The 23,114-nt window shown below is 36.9% G+C and overlaps 1 protein-coding gene across 1 annotated transcript in view; it reads right to left on the bottom strand.

The window, feature by feature from the left end:
* TTLL7 (tubulin tyrosine ligase like 7) overlaps positions 1-23,114 on the bottom strand; it is a 106,497-nt gene that overhangs the window by 13,286 nt on the left and 70,097 nt on the right. The window contains exons 18-19 of the mRNA XM_068966093.1: positions 15,970-16,130; positions 9,332-9,505 (exon numbers count right to left, since the gene is read on the bottom strand). Coding sequence (XP_068822194.1) covers positions 9,332-9,505; positions 15,970-16,130 — 335 coding nt within the window. The remainder of the gene's footprint in view (positions 1-9,331; positions 9,506-15,969; positions 16,131-23,114) is intronic.

Raw genomic sequence — 23,114 nt, 5'->3', positions numbered from 1 at the left:
TTCTATTTCCAGTTTTTTAAGGAATCTCCACACTGTTCTCCATAGTGGCTGTACTAGTTTGCATTCCCACCATCAGTGTAGGAGGGTTCCCTTTTCTCCACACCCTCTCCAGCATTTATTGCTTGCAGATTTTTGGATCACAGACATTCTGACTGGTGTGAAGTGGTACCTCATTGTGGTTTTGATTTGCATTTCTCTGATAATGAGTGATGTTGAGCATCTTTTCATGTGTTTGTTAGCCATCCATATGTCTTCTTTGGAGAAATGTCTATTTAGTTCTTTGGCCCATATTTTGATTGGGTCGTTTATTTTTCTGGAATTGAGCTGCAGGAGTTGCTTGCATAGTTTTGAGATTAGTTGTTTGTCAGTTGCTTCATTTGTTATTATTTTCTCCCATTCAGAAGGCTGTCTTTTCACCTTGCTTATATTTTCCTTTGTTGTGCAGAAGCTTTTAGTTTTCATTAGATCCCACTTGTTTATTTTTGCTTTTATTTCCAGAATTCTGGGAGGTGGATCATAGAGGATCCTGCTGTGATTTACGTCGGAGAGTGTTTTGCCTATGTTCTCCTCTAGGAGTTTCATAGTTTCTGGTCTTACATTTAGATCTTTAATCCATTTTGAGTTTATTTTTGTGTGTGGTGTTAGAAAGTGATCTAGTTTCATTCTTTTACAAGTGGTTGACCACTTTTCCCAGCACCACTTGTTAAAGAGATTGTCTTTACTCCATTGTATATTCTTGCCTCCTTTGTCAAAGATACGGTGTCCATATGTGTGTGGATTTATCTCTGGGCTTTCTATTTTGTTCCATTGATCTATATTTCTGTCTTTGTGCCAGTACCATACTGTCTTGATGACTGTGGCTTTGTAGCAGAGCCTGAAGTCAGGCAAGTTGATTCCTCCAGTTCCATTCTTCTTTCTCAAGATTGCTTTGGCTATTCGAGGTTTTTTGTATTTCCATACAAATCTTGAAATTATTTGTTCTAGTTCTGTGAAAAATTTCACTGGTAGCTTGATAGGGATTGCACTGAATTTGTAAATTGCTTTGGGTAGTATACTCATTTTCACGATATTGATTCTTCCAATCCATGAACATGGTATATTTCTCCATCTATTAGTGTCCTCTTTGATTTCTTTCATCAGTGTTTTATAGTTTTCTATGTATAGGTCTTTAGTTTCTTTAGGTAGATATATTCCCAAGTATTTTATTCTTTTTGTTGCAATGGTGAATGCAATTGTTTCCTTAATTTCTTTTTCTACTTTCTCATTATTAGTGTATAGGAATGCAAGGGATTTCTGTGTGTTGATTTTATATCCTGCAACTTTACTATATTCATTGATGAGCTCTAGTAATTTTCTGGTGGAGTCTTTAGGGTTTTCTATGTAGAGGATCATGTCATCTGCAAACAGTGAGAGTTTTACTTCTTCTTTTCCAATTTGGATTCCTTTTATTTCTTTTTCTGCTCTGATTGCTGTGGCCAAAACTTCCAGAACTATGTTGAATAGTAGCGGTGAAAGTGGGCACCCTTGTCTTGTTCCTGACTTAAGGGGAAATGCTTTCAATTTTTCACCATTGAGGATAATGTTTGCTGTAGGTTTGTCATATATAGCTTTCATTATGTTGAGGTATGTTCCTTCTATTCCTGCTTTCTGGAGAGTTTTTATCATAAATGGATGTTGAATTTTGTCAAAGGCCTTCTCTGCATCTATTGAGATAATCATATGGCTTTTATTTTTCAATTTGTTAATGTGGTGAATTACATTGATTGATTTGCGGATATTGAAGAATCCTTGCATCCCTGGGATAAAGCCCACTTGGACATGGTGAATGATCTTTTTAATGTGGTGTTGGATTCTGATTGCTAGAATTTTGTTGAGGATTTTTGTTGTTGTTGTTGAGGATTTTTGCATCTATGTTCATCAGTGATATTGGCCTGTAGTTTTCTTTTTTTGTAGTATCTTTGTCAGGTTTTGGTATTAGGGTGATGGTGGCCTCACAGAATGAGTTTGGAAGTTTACCTTCCTCTGCAATTTTCTGGAAGAGTTTGAGGATAGGCGTTAGCTCTTCTCGAAATTTTTGGTAGAACTCAGCTGTGAAGCCGTCTGGACCTGGGCTTTTGTTTGCTGGAAGATTTCTGATTACAGTTTCAATTTCCGTGCTTGTGATGGGTCTGTTAAGATTTTCTATTTCTTCCTGGTTCAGTTTTGGAAAATTGTACTTTTCTAAGAATTTGTCCATTTCTTCCAAGTTGTCTATTTTATTGGCATATAATTGCTGATAGTAGTCTCTTATGATCCTTTGTATTTCTGTGTTGTCTGTTGTGATCTCTCCATTTTCATTTCTAATTTTATTGATTTGATTTTTCTCTCTTTGCTTCTTGATGAGTCTGGCTAATGGTTTGTCAATTTTATTTGTCTTTCAAAGAACCAGCTTTTGGCTTTGTTGATTTTTGCTATGGTCTCTTTTGTTTCTTTTGCATTTATTTCTGCCCTAATTTTTAAGATTTCTTTCCTTCTGCTAACTCTGGGGTTCTCCAATTCTTCCTTTTCTAGTTGCTTTAGGTGTAGAGTTAGGTTATGTATTTGACTTTTTTCTTGTTTCTTGAGGTATGCCTGTATTGCTATGAACTTTCCTCTTAGCACTGCTTTTATAGTGTCCCACAGGTTTTGGATTGTGGTGTTTTCATTTTCATTAGTTTCTATGCATATTTTGATTTCTTTTTTGATTTCTTCTGTGATTTGTTGGTTATTCAGAAGTGTGTTGTTCAACCTCCATATTTTGGAATTTTTAATAGTTTTTCTCCTGTAATTGAGATCTAATCTTAATGCATTATGGTCAGAAAAGATGCTTGGAATGATTTTGATTTTTTTAATTCAAGGAATTTTTTAATGTAAATTACCAAATTTAACAGCAATTAATTTTTAATATTTGTAGTATCTGTAGTTATGTCTCTATTTCTATTCTTGATGTTAATTGTTTCTTTTATATTTTTGATCAGTCCCAACAGTGATCAATTTTATTAGTCTTTTTAAAAACCCAGTTTTGCCATGTTGATCTTTATTCTGTTTGCTTCATTATATTATTAATTTCTGCTATTGTTTTTATTATTTACTTTTTCTGTATTCTTTGGGTTTACTTTAATGTTATTATGTCATCATTCAAGATGATAGATCATTTAATTTTTGCCTTACCCTCCCTAATATGTTGTCTATAAATCTCTCTGTGATAATGATTTATATACATACTGCAAGTTTTTATTTCTAATATTTTTGTTACCTAAGTACATTTACATCCATTATGATTTTATTTTTTATCTTTCCAGAAAGGATGGATTTTGTTACTTTTAAAGACTGCAAGGAGATCCAACCAGTCCTTTCTGAAGGAGATCAACCCTGGGATTTCTTTGGAAGGAATGACGCTAAAGCTGAAACTCCAGTACTTTGGCCACCTCATGCGAAGAGTTGACTCATGCGAAGAGTTGACTCATACGAACAGTTGACTCATGCGAAGAGTTGGAAAAGACTTTGATGCTGGGAGGGATTGGGGGCAGGAGAAGAAGGGGACGAGTGAGGATGAGATGGCTGGATGGCATCACTGACTCGATGGATGCGAGTCTGAGTGAACTCTGGGAGTTGGTGATGGACAGGGAGGCCTGGCGTGCTGCAGTTCATGGGGTTGCAAAGAGTTGGACATGACTGAGTGACTGAAATGAACTGAACTGAAAGACCTGTAATGATATTCAATACTTTGCATGATTTCAATTTTTTGAATATGCTTCATCATTCCACTAGTTGATTTTTATAAAAGATTCAGGTATGCTTACTGTATTGTATTCTGAGGTGATTGACTTCACTATTATGTGACAGTTAAAGCTGTTAATCATATTGTTACAATTTTCTTTGTTTTTAATTCTTTTGAGAAATATATATTAAAATCTCCCTCAATGGTTGTAGATTTGTATATTTTCCCCTGTAATTCTGTCAACTTTTGCTTTGCAAAATGTGTTGGATATTATTACATGTAGGAATCTATGCTGTTTATCAGTGCCCTAATCTTTGACAGGTCCAGAACTCCTACTTTTTTCTCTTAGGTCCGTGTGTCTGTCAAAAGCACTATTCAGTACTAAAAAGTACCTGGTTTTACCTCTCTGATGTTTTCACAGCAAATGTTTTGTTGGTATTTTGTCCAGCTTTTCCTATCAACATCAGAGGGAGGATTTGTCCAAACACCTAGTGCTCTTCTGCTAAAGGCAGAAGCTCTAACTCAGAGGTTCAAAAAATGACTTTAGCCACAAAAATGAGCTTATATGAAGGCTCAGTACATAAAAGATAGAAATACAGAGGTGCTGAGACTAAAAATTGTTTGGCAATCCCAAAGCCTTTGAAATAAGGCTAGCTATAGTGAAATATTGAGCTGGTCCTAAAGACTCTAGTATCCTAGATATATGGATATAGATATAGATACGCATACAGAGGTAGATTTAATGATCCAGGTGTGAATATCAGTTAGTTTTGCTTAGTTATGAGTCCACCTCTGAGAAACAGCTTCTCAGTTGGTATGGCTATTTTTTTTTTTTTCTTTTTTTGGTCACACCACACAGCATGCAGGATTTTAGTTTCCTGGCCAGGGATGGAACCCATGCCCCTTGCACTGGAAGCGAGGGGTCTTAACCACTGGACCATCAGGGAAGTTCTTGGTGTGTCTATTAAACTGCTATTTTTCTGAGACTGCAAGGTTGAAGGCCACTCTCTTCCATGTAACCGGTGCTACATATACCTTTAAGCCACATATACCTTTAATATATTCTTAAGAAATATTAATATCCTGCAGATGTGTGGCCAAGATAAAGATGGTCCATTAACCTGACTGATGCACACTTTATGTTCTAATTTTACAGATAAATCAGTCAAATATATGTTTCCTCATGAAATATTTAGCTATACCCTATCCATTATTTATATTAGGCATACTTATGAAAGTGAAAGTGAAGTTGCTCAGTGTGTCTGACTCTTTGCAACCCCATGGACTATATATAGCCCACCAGGCTCCTCCATCCATGGACTTTTCTAGGCAAGAGTACAGGAGTGGGTTGCCATTTCCTTCTCCAGGGGATCTTCCTGACCCGGGGATCGAACCCTGGTCTCCGGCATTGCAGGCAGACGCTTTACCATCTGAGCCACCAGGGAATCCCTATACTTATACTTACTTATAAATATAAATTTATATTTTACTAGGCATACTTTATAAATAAAATGTATCAATCTACTGTTGTTATTGTCATTCAGTTGCCCAATCATGTCTGACTCTTTGTGACCTCATGGACAGCAGCGCATCAGGCCTCTCTGCCCCTCACCATCTCCCAAAGTTTGCCCAAGTTCATGTCCCTTGCATCAGTGATGCCGTCCAGCCATCTCATTCTTTGACACCCTCTTCTCCTTCTGCCTTTAATCTTTCCCAGCATCAGGGACTTTTCCAACGAGTCAGCTGTTCACATCAGATGACTAAAACACTGGAGTTTCAATGTCAGCATCAGTCCTTCCAATGAGTATTCAGGGTTGATTTCCCTTAAGATGATTGATTTGATCTTCTTGCTGTCTAAGGGACTCTCAGGAATCTTCTCCAGCATCATAGATTGAAGGCATCAATCCTTCAGCGCTCTGCCTTCTTTACAGCACAGCTCTCACAACCATACATGACCACTGGAAAGACCATAGCCTTGACCATATGGACATTTGTTGGCAGAGTAATGTCTCTGCTTTTCAACACACTTTCTAGGTTTGTTGTAACTTTCCTGCCAAGAAGCAAACGTCTTCTGATTTCACAGCTGCATCATGGATGCAGTCACCATCCGCAATGATTTTAGAGCCCAAGAAGAGGAAATTGATCTCTGCTTCTACCTTTTCCCTATTTGCCATGAAGTAATTGGGCTGGATGTCATGATCTTATTTTTTTTTTTTTTTTTAATATTGGTGTAGTCTATGAAACAGAGGTAGATATTTTTGGTAATTTCCTAGCTTTCTCTATGAACCAGCAAACGTTGGCAATTTGATCTCTGGTTCCTTTGCCTTTTCTAAACCCAGCTTGGATGCCTGGAAGTTCTTGGTTCATGTAATGGTGAAGCCTAGCATGCAAGATTTGAAGCATGACCTCACTAGCATGGGAGATGAGTACAATTATCTGATGGTTAGTGCGTTCTTTAGTGTACCTTCTTGGGAACTGGGATGAGGATTATCCTTTTCCAGTCCTGTGGCCACTGCTGGGTCTTCCAGATTTGCTGATATATTGAATGCAACACCTTGATGGCATCATCCTTTAGAGTTTTGAAGAGTTTACTGGAATTCCGTCAATCTATTAATAAATATCAAATTAATTGACTCCTATATATAAAGCAAAATGCTATAGGTTCCCAATATACAAGGGAAAGAATATGTAGCCACTTTTCCCATTTTTTAAAATTAATGTGACATTAACTTGGACTTTAATAGCTTGATATTAGATGTGCTCAGTCAGTCATGCCCAACTCTTGGCGGCCCTATGGACTGGGGTCCACCAGGTTCTTCTATCCATGGAATTCTCCAGGCAAGAATACTGGAGCAGGTTTCCATGCCCTCCTCCAGGGGATCTTTCTGACCCAGGGATTGAATCTGTGTCTCTTGCGTCTCCTGCATTGGCAGACGGATTCCTTATCACTAGCGCCACCTGGAAGGACATGTTCATTTCTCTCTCTGTGTTTCCAACTAAAACTTTGACCAGTATAAATTTTCTGGGCTCTAACCAGAAGTAAATTATTTGATTTGCAGGTTTAAAAGAAGGAATCAGTCAGGTTTGGCTCAGCCCCTTTCTCTTTTTGTATTAGCCTATCTGCAGAAAGAATGCATTTTTACTTGCTCTCCTCCCAACACTAATTGAGTAAGACTTCATAGATAATGCTAGTGGAAGGTTTGGGTTGATAGAGTTTTGTCTTTGACTGGATGGATACACTTAATTCTAGAATTCAACATTAGAAAACACATGACTCTCATCTATATCATGTCTCTCAATAGCTTTTTTCAGTAATGAAGCTACATTTTCATGACCATCTGTATGACTCCTACATTTCTCTCTCAAATGGTTCTGAACTTAGCAAGGAATGAAGGATGTGTTTACTGACCTCTCTCCCCTAAGAAGCTTATAATCACTATACTGGGGTCATGCTGAACATTTATCAGGGTCCATAACTCAAGATCGCAAGGGGAGAAATACTTCTTCCAACCAAAAGAAGGGGAGGAAAATTTTAAAAACTGAAGCAACTGTAAGGTATAATTTCTTCCTCCAGAATAGCCAGCAAAACTCATCTTATTTTGCTTAGCCACAAAAGTAACATGATCCTTCAACAGAAAATAGGTTATGAAATCTGGATTTTTAAGAGTGATATTAAAGAGTTTGAAACCATCCTTCTTAGAGTGGAATTAAAGGTTTTCCTGATCATGATCCCAGAGTATCATTCTTAAAGTGAAGGCCCTTCACTTATATGTTGTAATGTCTTAAAGATGGCCATCATGTTTTTAAAATCATATGAAAATATTAATAAAAGTAATATGAGCTTTATTCAATAATTTGCTTCTGTCAAACCATTAAAACTACAAAATACAGCTTTGGTATTTACATATTTTAAACATTAATGTCTAACTTTACCTCTACCATTTTTAAAATTAATCAGCTTCTGTTTGCAGGGGGAGAGTTAAAGACACTGCATTATACCTCAATAGTGTAATGACAGGTACAAGACAAACAATGGTTAAACATATATCTCTCAATACTTTTTGTGAAAAGCATTCCAAGCCATTTTGCTGTTGCAGGTGAATTTTGTAGAAAGTTAGCTATATTATATCTCCATGATCTTTTTAATAAACAGATCAATTTCTAGATGTTTCAAAAAGAAAACCCAAGCTATGGTAGTTCATTTTCCTCACCATCTATTCAATTACTGCTGTTTGTTGTTTAATAAGTCATGTTTGACTCTTTTGTGACCCCATGGACTGGAGCCCACCAGGCTCCTCTGTCCATGGGATTTCCCAGGCAAGAACACTGGAGTGGGTTGTCATATCCTTCTCCAGGGATCTTTCCAACCCAGGGATTGAGATGATGGTCCCTTCCCAGGTGGCACTAGTGGTAAAGAACCTGCCTGCCAACGCAGGAGACAAAAGAGGCTTAAGTTCGATCCCTGGATTGGGAAGATCCTCTGGAGGAGGGCACGGCAATCCACTCCAGTATTCTTGCCTGGAGAATCCCATGGACGGAGGAGTCTGATGGGCTACAGTCCAAAGGGTGGCAAAGAGTTGGACACGACTGAAATGACTTAGCACGCTCCTGCATTGGTAAGTGGTATGGTTGCCACTGAGCCACCAGGGAAGCCATTCAATTGTTACCAGATCCTATTATCTTTTGACTATCACTTAGTTTTTCAAAATCATGGGTTATACTCTTCTCTCTTGATACTACTACAAAAACTTACACATGCTAAAAGTCACAGGAAAGCGAAAGTGTTAGTCTCTCAGTCATGTCCAACTCTTTGAGATCTCATGCACTGTAACCCACTAGGCTCCTCTCTCCATGGAATTCTCCAGGCAAGAATGCTGGAGTGGGTTGCCATGCCCTTCTCTAGGGAATCTTCCCCACCCAAGGATCAAACCTGGGTCTCCTGCACTGCAGGCAGATTCTTTACCATCTGAGCCAAGACATTTGTCTTTAATTCTAATGGGAACTACGATTGTCTTGAGAAGTGCTAAAATGTACTTCTTGTTTACTCTGTGTATCTTTGCAGTAAACAATATCTTCATATTTTTAGAAAACTACCTATTTTAACTGGACAATATTTATAAAAGTCCAATTTTTAAATGGATCTTAACAAAATCCACCTCTCACAGATCTATTTGGTGATAAAAGGAATAGCAGAGGCATACTGAACATTAAAAATGAAACTAAAAGCATCTTCTCAACTATATTAGGATAGAGGAAAAAGACAAAATATCCCTGCTGAGGGAAAAATTAAATTTATTACCATTTTGTATGCTCTTACTTGGCTTTTGAAAGAAAAGTATGTTAAGTTAAATAATAACATTTCCATGTAGGTTATCTTTGTCATCTTCAGGTTTGTGATGGCTGTTCCTGTTCAGTCTTTTAAAGGTAAAGATTGTTCAAGTTAAAAGAATCTTGTAGATAGTAGCAAGCATAAATTTTTAGTCTTTAGCTTTTCTTTAGCCATCTAGACAAAAAGAGACTTTCACTTTCAAAGTGCGTTGCAGCATTACTTTATATAAAACACACAGGACCTAGGAAATGTAAAACAAGTACCTGGAATTACCCCAGTCAGTACCAATGCCTGAGAGTGATCCTCTTGAGTCACTTGCGTATTTGTAAACCACTAGCAGGCACTGTTTACAAAGCTCGACCAGGCGCTGGCAACATTGAAGCTGCAAAGGAGTCACCATTTCCGGGCTTTTATTGAAAATACTCTCCCAAGAGGATCTGTTGACATGGAAGCAGACATGATCTCATGTGGCTGTTAAAAATGGCAACCAACAATATCACTTACCTAGCAACAAACCAATAAATAAAAAAGTATAAATGGCCTCACACATTTGAAGTGACTACATATGGTTAAAGTTATCCAGTAAATGTGCAAAATGAAAGGTAATCTTTCATTATGTTATGTTAAAAAATACAACACAGAAATCCTATCTTTAAAGACTTAACTGATGCCAGCTCTGAGTAGCAACAGGATGGTTTCCCCACAGCTCCTAAAAACTGAGTTACTTTACATTGAAGGAATTGTAAAACACTGAGCTAATTTCTCAAAACTTAGGTATTCTAGAAATACAGATTTTCTAGGAAGCTATATTTATTTTTATATTAATGATGATTCCACAGATTAAAAAGTCACTGTAACTTAATTTGTGATCTCTCTGAACCAACAAAATTTAGATTAATCCCATGATTATGACCACCCCTTTCAAAACATGTTCATATGTAATTATGTCCATGATATTCCTAGAGCACACGCTCTATACTGTAGAAGTAATGTAATCTCAACAAGTGCTGCCCTGCTGCAGTTCCAAAGGCAGTGTCCTTCAGCACATTCAGCTTAGCACACAGCACGCAGTAGTACACAGTGCCTTGGTAGACTTGAGTGAGCGCACGTGTGTGTGTGTGTGTGCGCGCGTGTGTGTGTGTACACATATATATTTGTTCACAATTCCTAAGCTGACTGTTATGACCCAAATGAGAAAACATGTTACTACCCCACAAGCATCGGGAAAGAGAGAGACTGATTTCCTTAGTGTAACTGAAACTCCTTTCAAGCTTCAAGGGGAAAGTTTGCTTTGAGACTTGGTAATGGTTCAAGTCCCATTTTACATAAACCAATTCACTTAATCCTCAGAGAAAGAAAAGACTAGATTTTAAGAAAAAAAAAATGTTAAGAAAAATATTTTTCTGAAGAACTGCATTTCCCAATGGGAAACTCAAAGACTCCATTTTCAATCTTCTGTGGATATTTGATATCTTTGGAATTTTTTTAAAAATGCTGTAGGCACTCATAAAGGTATTTTTTAGCATAAAGTCTATTGTTTATTTTTTCAGGAGAAACATGGTCCCAAAAAGACAGCATGTCATCAGTGAATGACATATTTTCTTAAAGAGAATAAGATTCAAATAAGTAGACTGAAAGGAATAAACTTTCTTCTATGTTCTGAGATGTTCAGGGCTAATTATATTATACTGTTTTTATTATTTAAAAGGGATTAAAGGTTATTTTCATTCAAGAAACAGTAATGTGTTAGTTAAATTAACTCTACATTTTTATTTTATTACTAAATATAAGAAAAACTAGATATGACATACATGTTTATATATCTATATTTGTATATATATACACATATATGTCACCAATTTACTTTGTGTGATCAAGAAAAATATTGGAGAATGCCAATTAATAAGGGAATTTTTTTATAATATGTCTTGGCCTAGCAAGACTTATATGCCTGGGTTCACAGAAATTAAAGTTTCATATGAATGTAAATACACAAAGAAAATGTTCTGACTCCTGACTGGGCACTTTTACATTCTCCTCCCTGGGGTTCTAGTTATTTCCATAAAAGTCTACCTCCATCACCACCCTCTCTTCTGAATAAGAAAATATTTCTATTTTAATACTTTGGAGCCATTTGATTAGAGTCACTATCAGATCACTTACATCATGGTAATTTTTGTTTTCCTGACTTGAAGTAAGAAAAAAACAAACAAAATGGAAGAAAGACAAACAAGCTTCTTTTATCAATATAACACCTTAATTTGACATAACATTCTGAGTAATATGTGAGTTATAATATGGGCAGCTTTGGCTTTTCATTCTGTCATTGTTTCTTAAATACTGAAAATAAACATGACAAGGTTCTTTATCTAATTTTGCTGTGTATGTTCACTACCACTGACCAAAGGCTACCTTCTACACTATTAATCCATATTTAAGTGTCAGAATGCCAGAATCACTTATAAAGAAAAAAGAAAATGACCAGGACTTGCTTTGCTTGGCACTAGGTACCCCCTCTGCAGAAAAGAAACCTATTCTTCAACAAGTGTTTAAGAACTGTGTCCCCAATCTCCTAACCTGCCACCTGGCACAGCTGAGTAATGTGAAATCTCTTCTAGAACACCACAGTATCTCAATTTTCAATACTAACAACATAAAAAATTTGAAGTAACTGAAAGGATGGAGAATAAGTTATAACACTAATGCCTTATCAAAGAACCCAGGGTCTTATCTGCCTGCTTTCTGAATCAAAATTCCAAGAAAATGGGAGGACCAAAATCCACGAATTCAGACAGAAAAATTAAATGGTTAAAAAGTTCTCCCTGGCACTCCTGAATCCTCAGAGAAATATGAAAAGTAACAACTTCAAATGACATTTTAAAATAATATAACAATAAGATACAGAATACTGAATAACCTCCTGGTAACAAAGGGGAATCATTAATGAAATCCAGAAACTTGAAAAGCCACATGTTATCCAGTAATCCAATAATTTTCACCACCTTTTTCATGAAAAATTTTTAATAAAGCAGCTATCTAGAAAATAAAACATTCATTTCTTTTTCTTCTGGTAGGAGCCCTAGTGAATGATCGAGGAGCCCAAAGTTAAGTACCAGAAAGAAGAAAGTAAAAAAAAAAAAAAAGAAAGAAAAACTGGACATCACCAACTGGATATCAGCTCAGAAAGATTAATGAGCTGCAAAGTACTAACAACACAACATCCAACTAGATGATAGAGAACAGTAAGAGTCACATCATTTTACTAATAAGTAGCATATATGATATGCATACATTTTCACGTAGGCATATAATTCAGCCTAGAAGCAGACCCTTGCCTTAGAATATTCCTTACAATTTCTTCCCCCAAGATTGTTAAAAAATAAAACAAATAAAAATAGAATGCATTTCTATGATGAATTTCCATAAGAAAATGTCTTTCACTAAACGGTCTAAACTAGATTCTTTACTCTGAGGTGTGCATATCAGGATTTTCAGTGAAGACGGGGTTTTTCCAAATAATACATTCCTTCTCCCATAGGCCCCTGCCTCCTCTCTTCCTCCTCCTGCAAGTCTAGGCTGCAATGTTCCTTCCCTTGGACACCTCTTGTGAGCTCTATGGCCCATGTTTAAGTCCCATAGCTCCCAGGCTTGCCCTATCTCAGTAAAACGTGGTAGATAATTTTATTCATGAAAATTCCAAGAGCGAGTCCCTTGGAGAGGACACATTCAGAACATGGAGCATCATTCTGCATAGCACTCCCAGGAGGCTGCATGTGATTAAAAGAGTCCCTGGGCATGGGCTTCAGCAGCCTGAAAGAGCAAGAGAAAAGGGTGAGCATGTTTTCTATTCAGTGCATCAGCAAAACCCCTGGGCCAATTGTCAGAAAACCAATGACAAACATCCACATTATTTGATGTTTTGAGATGTGGACAGGGAATGGTTTATTCATTTTGTTTTATTATTGGGAGTTGAGACAGGCAGTGGCAGAAATCAAGGTGGCTCAGAGTTATTTGGATTGTATTTTTTTCCCAAGAGTTTTATACCTAACTGTGAAAGCTGCACCTTTTATTAAAATCATTCCTTTAGAACTAAGCTAAGAGTAGATTTTTTATCTAGACCGCTAGGTTGTTAGATCAAAGGCTAAAGAAGTGTACATTGACTGGACATGATTCAAATAAAAAGTAGAACTATTCTGGATTCAAAGTGCCAACCAAACACACACACAGCATTATCTGACTTCATTAAATTAAGGAACCTGAGGAATGTCACTTGTCAAGGTATAAAATAAAATCTGGTATAAAACTCATCTTGACAAACCACCAAGTTTTTAAAGAAATGGTTAGAGAGAGGAGGTCAAATCAGATACAGAGCTATTCCTGCTCCATCTGCTCAGTTTGATGGGTTGAGGATTTGGCTAGTGCTACAGGGCTTGCAATATAGTAAGCTTGGCAACCACTGGCAATGCTGCTTTGAGAAGAGTGAATAAAGCACAGAGTTAAGAACTTGGACTCTTGACACACATCCTGAGTTTAAATGCAGGCTCATTATGAAAATTTGGGCAAGTTATATACTTTATGCTTGAATTTTTTCATCTATACAATGAAAATAATAATAACAGTTTACTCAAAATATTGTAGTGGCAATTATAAAAATACTTAATATATAAAACAGTATCAGACACTTAGTAATCCTTCAAAAAAATGTTATTTACTTTCATTATCATTAGCAGTAGTAATAGACACCACCAGGGAAATGTGACTGGAGTACTGTTCCAGGAACAAGAAGAAAGGATTCTGAATGGAGTCAAAGTAAATTACCAAAATAGAGTCACCAGCACCCATTTCAGTACCTGACTATCTCACTGTCTTCCATTTGTGAAAAGAAGCTGAAATTCATGTCCAACATTCCAACCAATGGATCAACAAACAGAAAGAAAAAACTCTAATTATGATTTAAAATAAGAAATTCTGTCGGTAGTCAGCAACTAAGGGTCATGGAGTACAGTTCAAACGTTTCATTTAAATCTCAGTAGAAATAATTTATAACCGAGACCATTCTCAGATTTCATCACAATCCAGAGCACCTTATGGATTCTCCCTGCTGGTGAATGGTAGCTGAGGAAAATTATGGTGGTGAGAGTAAGTCTACAAATGGTATAAACGATTCAGTACTAGATGATGTGAATATTTAAACAGAGGACATTCAGATCATTTCAGACTAGAAAGGCTGTTAAGGTTTTACCCAAAAAAGACGCAGTCTGGGTCTTTACATGGGATTCAAATAATGGAGAGGAGATTGGATAAATGGGTTTGTAGAAGGCAGTCCAATCAGATACTCATTGACATTAATAGTTGGAAGAAAGAAAAAAGAATCAATTTGTTTGGGGGGAGCAAAGTTTAACTAGGAGAGTAATGAGAGACACGACAGGAAAAATAAGAGATTTAGCATATTAGAGAGTCTTGTATCTTTAAATAAGAAATCTAGACATTAACAATAAATGAAGGAAATGATTACAGATTTTAGGAAATGACTGTGACATTAGGATGGATAAGGGAAACAAAAAACTAGAGGCAAAAATGCCTAGGAATCTATCAATTTCACTTAGCCTTTCTCCCTTAAAGGCTCATCATATCTGAAATCCTACAATACTTTGTGTCTCTTTCATAACCATGACTTTTCATGTATCTTATTTTGTCTATTAGAGACAGCAGAGTTTATTGATTAACAGAATGAAGACTGGAGCTAGGCTGCCTGAGTTCAAATCTTAGTTGCACTAGGTCCTTAGTACCTATCTGTGCCTCAGTTTCCTTATCTCTGAAGTGATGATAATCATAAAACCTGCTTCAAAGTGATGTTATGTGGATTAAATCACTTAGTACATGCACAGTGCTTAGAACAATGCCTGGCACATAATAAGTGGTACTGCATTAGCTATTACCGTTTTTAAGTTTCTTGAGGGCAGTGTTAGTCACTCAGTCATGTCTGACTCTTTGTGACCCCATGCACTGTACCCTATCAGGCTCCTCTGTCCATGGGATTCTCCAGGCAAGAATACTGGGGTGGGTTGCCATTTCCTCCTCCAGGGGATCTTCCCAACCCAGAGATTGAACCCAGATCTCCTGCACTGCTAGCAGATTCTTTACCATTTGAGCTACCCCTGGCAGCCTCTTGAGGGCAAGGACTGTATCAAATTCAGCACTCCAAAAGTATTTAAATTATCAAGTAAATGCTAGATAATTGTTAGGAACAATGAAGAACAATCTTGAATTAAATAATTGAGAACTGTTAAGAAAAATGAAAAATAATCTACAGTAGCTACAGTGGGGATGTGATAGAAAAACTAACAAGATTAGCCCATGGCTGAAAAGACAGTGAAGGAGAAAAAGGACATGGATGCCCCTGAGATACCCAATCTGTATGACTGGGAGAGCAATAATGGGATTTTGGGAAGTCCAGAAGGGAAACCATTTCAGAATAAAAGGGAGGTATGGAATGCTTGGCTTTAGATACCTTGAAGACAAAATGACAGTGAGTCACAACAGCTTTGACAGGACTGAAAGTCTGGAAAGGAGCAGGAGTGTAGCCATGATTTTGGAAGATGGTTACATAAAGGAAACAGCAGAAGAACCATAAGGATACCGATGTAATTGAGTTTTTTCATTAGGAATACTTTCTCTCCATTGAATTCAAATTAGTTAGGTGGTATTGTGTTCACAGCTATCATCTCATCTACATCAGCTTAAATATTATAAATTATAGTTAAGCACTGAAACTTATATGCAGTTACAAAACCACATTTTAAGAGAGTGAAGAAATTCAGCCATTTCATTGGGCTATCTTTATAATTAAATAGTAAAAGGTTAAAAAAATAACAGTAATAGAAAATAACTTAAAACTTACCCTGAATCACAAAAACAGTTCCATAGACCTTGGCCATGACTCCAGAGTAAGCGATTAAAAACGCGGTTGAAAATCCTATACAAATTCACTTCTTCAACATCAGGTACCTTCCAGATACGTGGAAGAACTGCACGGATACTTGTTTTTACTATGTCCAAAACCTAGTGCAAAAGCCAAAATATTTAAAAATCTAGGTGTATATGTATGTGTCTAAAATTCAAAGATGAATATATTTAATTCAAATATGACTACACACACACATACTGACTCACTCATTCACTAAAGGACAGTACAGAATGAAAAGTCCAGAAATAGATCCAGTATTTACGAAGCTTTGGTATATGACATAAGTGGCAAGTCTGACCATTAGAGTAAGAAGACATTAAATTTAAAAATTAAATTTAAGTCAAATTTAAGTAAATCAATAAACAGATTTTTTAAAATAGTAATATTCATGAAAAAAATAGCTGAAGTTGAATTCATCACTCAATCCACAAAAATCAACTCTACAGTGATAAGGGCTTTAGGTTTGAAAAAAAAAGTCATTAAATATCTTAGTGGAAAGTATTAGTGAATATCTTTTATCATGGGTTAGAAAAAGATTACTTAAATAACAAAAAAGTATAGAACATAAAATATTAACAGATTTTGATTATACTAAAAATTAAGAACTCTGGACATCCAAAGATATCTTAAAGGCAATAAAAGATCAAGTTACAAGCTAGGGAAATATATTCAAAACATATACATCTAACCAAATAATAGTATCAGGAATATATAATGAATGCCTAACCAACTGTTAATATACACACCAACAAATTAACAGAAAAAAATAGACAAAAATACATAATTCACAAAAGAAGAAAAATATGCCCAATAAACATAATGAATAAAAATTGAGACTAAAATTAGATATCATTTTCTATCCATTTAATTGACAAAAATTAAAAGTCTGACAATACCAAGTATTGGAGAAATATGGATCTATAGTATCTCAAACAAAACTGGCAGGAGTACAAACTGGAAAATATTAGCTGGGCATTAACTCCTAAAGTTGAAAATGCATATATCCTATGACCCAGCAAGTTTATTCCTAAGAGAAAATCTCTCACAGGTTAAAAGCAAGAGCATGTACCAGAATGTTCAAACAACTGGTCACAATTGTAGACATCTGAAGAAGACCTAACCCTCCATCAGTGAGAAAGTGAATAAATAAATAGCCATAGGCTCATTCCCTTAAGACTTTTATACAGCAGTTGAATGAAATAAAAGGGCATATAACATAGAGTATCTTAATTATTAATGGTTAAGTTTTTAAAAAATACATACCAGTCAATACATACAAGGTGCAACTTTTTATATAAGTAAAATGGTTAAATTTTAAAAATACTTATGAGGAATACACATAGATATAATAAGATCATATTAAAAGGGGGGGGGCACTGAGGAATATTGAATTCCAGAAAATGGCTACCTGAGACATGAAGGGCCAGGGGGATAGGAAGGGAGTCATTTGATAAGATAATAGGTTATTGCCAAAATCCTTGATTTGGGTGTTGGGTTCACAAATGGTACAGTAACTTAAGGACACTATTTAATAAAAGCAGGCCGTATACGGACCAGTAATGAGAGAGTATCACAAAACAATGGCCAGGATTAATCTAATTCTGGGCAACTAAAATCCTAGATATTCTAAAAAAGTATAAATCCCAGAAAGCTAGTTTGTCTAGTTTGACATATTTAATATTTTTGCAATTCATGAATTTCCAATGAAATGTTTTCTTAAAAAGTAAATATCACAAATATAGTATCCTAATTTCAATTCACCAAAGTAGATTCTTCATTTCTTATTTTATTCATCTAATATAAGGAATTGACTGTAAATATGACAGTAAAAGATGAAAAAAGAACAACTTTCAAACATAAAGGCTGATAGAAGATATGATTTTTTTCTCCACAGGCACAAACGTATAACAGAATTGGAAGTAGACAGAAGAATTTAATTTGTTTCTCTTTAAAACAGCCATATTTAAAGAAGTGATATTAGTTCTCTCTGATGAAGGCAAATTTAGAATAAACATATGTTTAAAAATCAATTTAGGAAAAAATATCTCCAAATAACATTTTGTTTATAGAAGAATATCAACTACAGCTTCTCAAATTAGTTGTGTAAGCACCACGGTGCCATCCCTCCCTGCTCCAGCTTCTTTCACTGTGAAGTGGGAACAGTATGTAAACCGAAAAGGGATCAGGGGTGTGGGGTTGAAGGGGAAAAGAATAAGGAAAGATAATACCATCAGTAATAAAGTAGCCCGCGAAAAAAATTGTCCCAGAAAACCTTGTTATTACAGATAATGAAACCTTAATTATGAAGAGGGATTTTACATCTTTAATATGAATTATTCACAATAATACTGATAAAATATGCACATAAGACATTCACACCTTTCTTTTTTTACAGTTGCAGTTGAGTTAATAGTTTAACCTCATATTTTTAATGTGGAAAACAGGACTTATGATTGATGTGATACAAGAATCAACACTAGCAGTAAATGGTGAATTTTAGTCAATTCTCTTCTCAATTTTTCTTCCTCCTTTCTATGTATTAGTGAGTAATAATTTACCCAAAAATCATAATGCAGGAAGAATTTTAAAAAGTAGCAAAGATAATCCATAAACTGGTTTTAAGCATAAATATGAGTTCTATATAATAAATGAAATTAAAGTGTTAAAAAATGTTATCTTCATTTTGTATTCTATTATTAATTATTCAACTTTAAAGTGACATAGAGCTTCCCCACTAGCTCGGTGGTAAAAGAATCTGCCTACAATGCAGGAGACATAGGAAATGATAGGAAATGCAAGTATGATCCCTGGGTGGAGAAGATCTGCTAGAGCTGGACAAAGCAACCCATTCCAGTATTCTTGCTAGGAAAATTCCATGGACAGAGGAGCCTAGCAGGCTACGGTCTATGGGGTCACAAAGAGTCGGACACAACTGAAGCGGCTAGGCACCCACGCACACAAAGTGACATAGCGTTTGAGATGACAGGTTCTTCATTTCTTTCTGAATATGTGCACAGTGAACTGCATATGATGCATAGGAGCCAAAGAGGAGGCTGAGTGGCACATATAGGCTGCGTGCTCCGTGCCGAGTACTGCACCAGTACATCGCTCAGCGGAGACTCCCCTGGCCACTACCCGGTTTATGTTTTATTCTTAATGTTGATGGAATTTTAAAGCATGATGGCCTAATATACTAGCCTTGCTGTTATTATTTGTTGTTTTAGTTAATAAGTCACCTTCAATTCTTTTGCAGCCCTGTGGACTATAGCCCACCAGGCTCCTCGGTCCATGGGATTTCCCAGGCAAGAATAATGGAACGGGTTGCCATTTCCTTCTCCAGGGGATCTTCCTGATCCAGGGATCAAACCTGCGCCTCCTGCATTGGCAGGTGGATTCTTTATCACTGAACCACCTGGGAAAGCCAAAACACATGGCTAAAAGCAACAACTTCAGAAAGTGGTCAGAGAGTTAGGGGTGGGGAATGCAGCTGTTCCACTCCTAATGTTTCCTCCAACATGAAGATGGATAGACCTTCAGGCCTCTTGCAAGCCAGCAAACATCACTGCCTGAGGAGTGATTTCCCTGACTGTGGGACTAGCATGGTCTGGGCAACCCACAGATTTGTTTCTTCTTTGCCAGAGTGCCTACTGGAAAGATACATTCTCTTTTGTTTCCTTTGCCTTTCAATTTCAAGCTCTGGTCCTGGAGAAAGGAGTGGTTTAGAGACACCTGTAATTTGGAAACCATAAGAGAATAAAAACCAAGGGATCAAGAGCCCAAACCCTTCATCTCTCCTCTGAGTCTTCATATAGACTCTCCACTGCTTGTGTTCACCTGGTGAATTTCCATGTTTTACCTCAAACATCACTTCTTCAGGGAGACCTTTCAGTTCAGTTCAGTTCAGTTCATTTCAGTCACTCAGTCGTGTCCGACTCTTTGCGACCCCATGAATCGCAGCACGCCAGGCCTCCCTGTTCATCACCATCTCTCGGAGTTCACTCAGACTCACGTCCATCGAGTTCATGATGCCATCCAGCCATCTCATCCTCTGTCGTCCCCTTCTCCTCCTGCCCCCAATCCCTCCCAGCATCAGAGTCTTTTCCAATGAGTCAACTCTTCCCATGAGGTGGCCAAAGTACTGGAGTTTCAGCTTTAGCATCATTCCTTCCAAAGAAATCCCAGGACTGATCTCCTTCAGAATGGACTGGTTGGATCTCCTTGCAGTCCAAGGGACTCTCAAGAGTCTCCTCCAACACCACAGTTCAAAAGCATCAATTCTTCAGCACTCAGCCTTCTTCACAGTTCAACTCTCACATCCATACATGACCACAGGAAAAACCATAGCTTTGACTAGACGGACCTTAGTTGGCAAAGTAATGTCTCTGCTTTTGAATATGCTACCTAGGTTGGTCATAACTTTTCTTCCAAGGAGTAAGTGTCTTTTAATTTCATGGCTGCAGTCACCATCTGCAGTGATTTTTGAGACCTTTTACCTGTCACTAAACACCTTGCTGCTGCTGCTGCTAAGTCGCTTTGGTTGTGTCCAACTCTGTGTGACCCCATACATGGCAGCCCACCAGGTTCCCCCGTCCCTGGGATTCTCCAGGCAAGAACACTGGAGTTGGTTGCCATTTCCTCCTCCAGTGCATGAAAGTGAAAAGTGAAAGTGAAGTCACTCAGTCGTGTCCGACTCTTCGCGACCCCATGGACTGCAGCCTACCAGGCTCCTCCATCCATGGGATCTTCCAGGCAAGAGTACTGGAGTGGGTTGCCATTGCCTTCTCCAACTAAATACCTTATGATCCCTTAATGCCCAATTCTTCTACTATTAATAATTATCTCTTTATTTTAATTTCCTGTGTAGTTAATGGAGATTGTCAGCTACATAAAAAGAAGAATTATACCTACCAGGTCCCCAAGGCTCAAGACAGGTCTAGCACTTAGTAGGTGTTTGTCTTAGAGAAAGTGCTCCTTGCAAGGAATTGAAAACTATGTCGACAAGGTAAAAATCAGAGCTAACACTTATTGAGGGCTTACAATGGACAAAGCACTGTTCTAATAACTTTTACAGACAGCAATTCATTTAATACTCAAAATAAAAACACTGAGATAGATATGACTTGTCCATAATTTCTTTCCAAAAATCTTGAGGCTAGATTCCACAACCATAAACATCATATTTCTACAGGAAAACATGTGAATACTCAAAGCAAGAGACAGACAAAATTAACTTCCTGTCATGTCATTGTCACTGAAAGAGTTCAGGTGGGTTAGGTTTTGCTGCCTAATATTTTGGAAAAATGTTTTAGTTTTGAAAATGTTTGGATCTCATTTTATAGATGAGAAAATCAGGCATAGAAAAGATAAGTAACTTACCCAAGATCACACAATTAGGTAATGGACAGCGTTGTAGCCGGACCCTTGTTCTTAACCACTACCCAGCAATATTTCACAATTAATTTGATCTGTCCAGGGGCCAACAGCAAAATCAGAAGATAATCAAATTGTATCTGCTTAGATTCAGATTCACCTTCAGTCAAGTAATACTTGAGAAGATGGGTGGAGTCACTGCATACCTACAAGGCTACGCAGGCATGCCCTCCAGCAGAGCCATGGAATCCATCAGGGACCAGTTTGCCTAAAAGGCCACACAGATGGGGTGACAATGCTTGCACCTCTAGCAAAACACCAACTGAATAATTTTAGGAAGGCAGAAAACAGGCAAGAAATCAGACTGGAAAGAGGTAAATGAGGGTCAGTACTATTTGCAACGCTATTTGGTTTTCTGGGTGCTTTGGAGTTAGAAGCAAATGGATGCAAGATGAATAATTTGTGAAACACAGAAACAAATGGTCAGCAAGGTGCCCTTTGTGTTTATCTGTGGACTCAAGTGAGGCTAACTTATAGAATATGGGTATCCGTTTCCTGACACTGTGACTTTTAAAAGCATCATGATCCAACATTAAGCTCTCCAAGGGAAAAAATAAATGGGAAATTCAGTCAATGAAGGCATTAATAACATGAAAAGATATGTCCTTCCCATATGAAATATAGCACATTTGAAAGCATAAAGCATACAGACAAATTCATATTTTGCAAGTACATACAGATGTTGAATGACAAACTGCTCCATATGGCTGAACAGTTGGTTCTAAATTAAAACAATGGCATGAGGTGAGGGGGATTCAGAAATAACATTAAAATCACTACATGCTGCACTAATGATGCATGCAGCAGCCGAGGCTACAGGGTAACGGCATCTTTGCTGATGCAAAATGAACGGCCCTGTATCGCATCCATGTCAGCCCAAGTGAAAAAGAGACAGAAAATAATAACATCAAAATCCATGCAGAAGCAGCTCCTGTAGTTAGTTTAAAATCTGTTATTTAGAGAAGAAATACTTGATAAACAAGGATATCTTAGAATCCTAAAATAAATGTAAGTATAATACAACCTTATTACCACTACTTGATATCAGAGACAAAGCTCTTCAGAAAATTTGGCATTCTTCACCACCCACCATCACTGTAATATTTTCATACTTCAGGTATATTCCTTACAACTGCATCCTTGGGAGAAGGCTAAATTATGCCAGTGTGAAGTTACCATAACATGACATTAAGTAAGATTAGCTGATTCAATTTTCACCTAGCGAGGATTCTTTTCAGTAGTTTAGCCCCACATCATTGACCTTTAAATTTTACACCCATTAAGGAAGTTTTTATATAAGGTATGTGGAAGCATTTGTGTGTGTGTGGCATTCTAATCTGAGAGTTTTACAACATTCTGATGAGCAACTAGCAAAAGTGTTGATACTAGAATGGAAAAAGTAAAATACATATTTCAACAATGGTTTCTAGTGAAATTAAGAGATTTAAATGAGTCTTGTGCATTCCACATTTAGAACTGTGCTTGGGACATTGTAGTCTCTCAATCAATATTGTTACGTACATGTTTTGATGAGCAAATGAATGAATGAATGAATGAATGAACAACTCTCAAAATCCCCACCAGTGTCCAGTTTAGTTCTTGTACAAAGCTGGCAACCAATAAATGTTTGTCACACTAAATGTTAGCAC

This window comes from Capricornis sumatraensis, chromosome 2 (genome assembly GCF_032405125.1).
Source record: "Capricornis sumatraensis isolate serow.1 chromosome 2, serow.2, whole genome shotgun sequence".
Taxonomy (NCBI): domain Eukaryota; kingdom Metazoa; phylum Chordata; class Mammalia; order Artiodactyla; family Bovidae; genus Capricornis; species Capricornis sumatraensis.
This window is presented reverse-complemented; position numbering and strand designations above follow the sequence as displayed.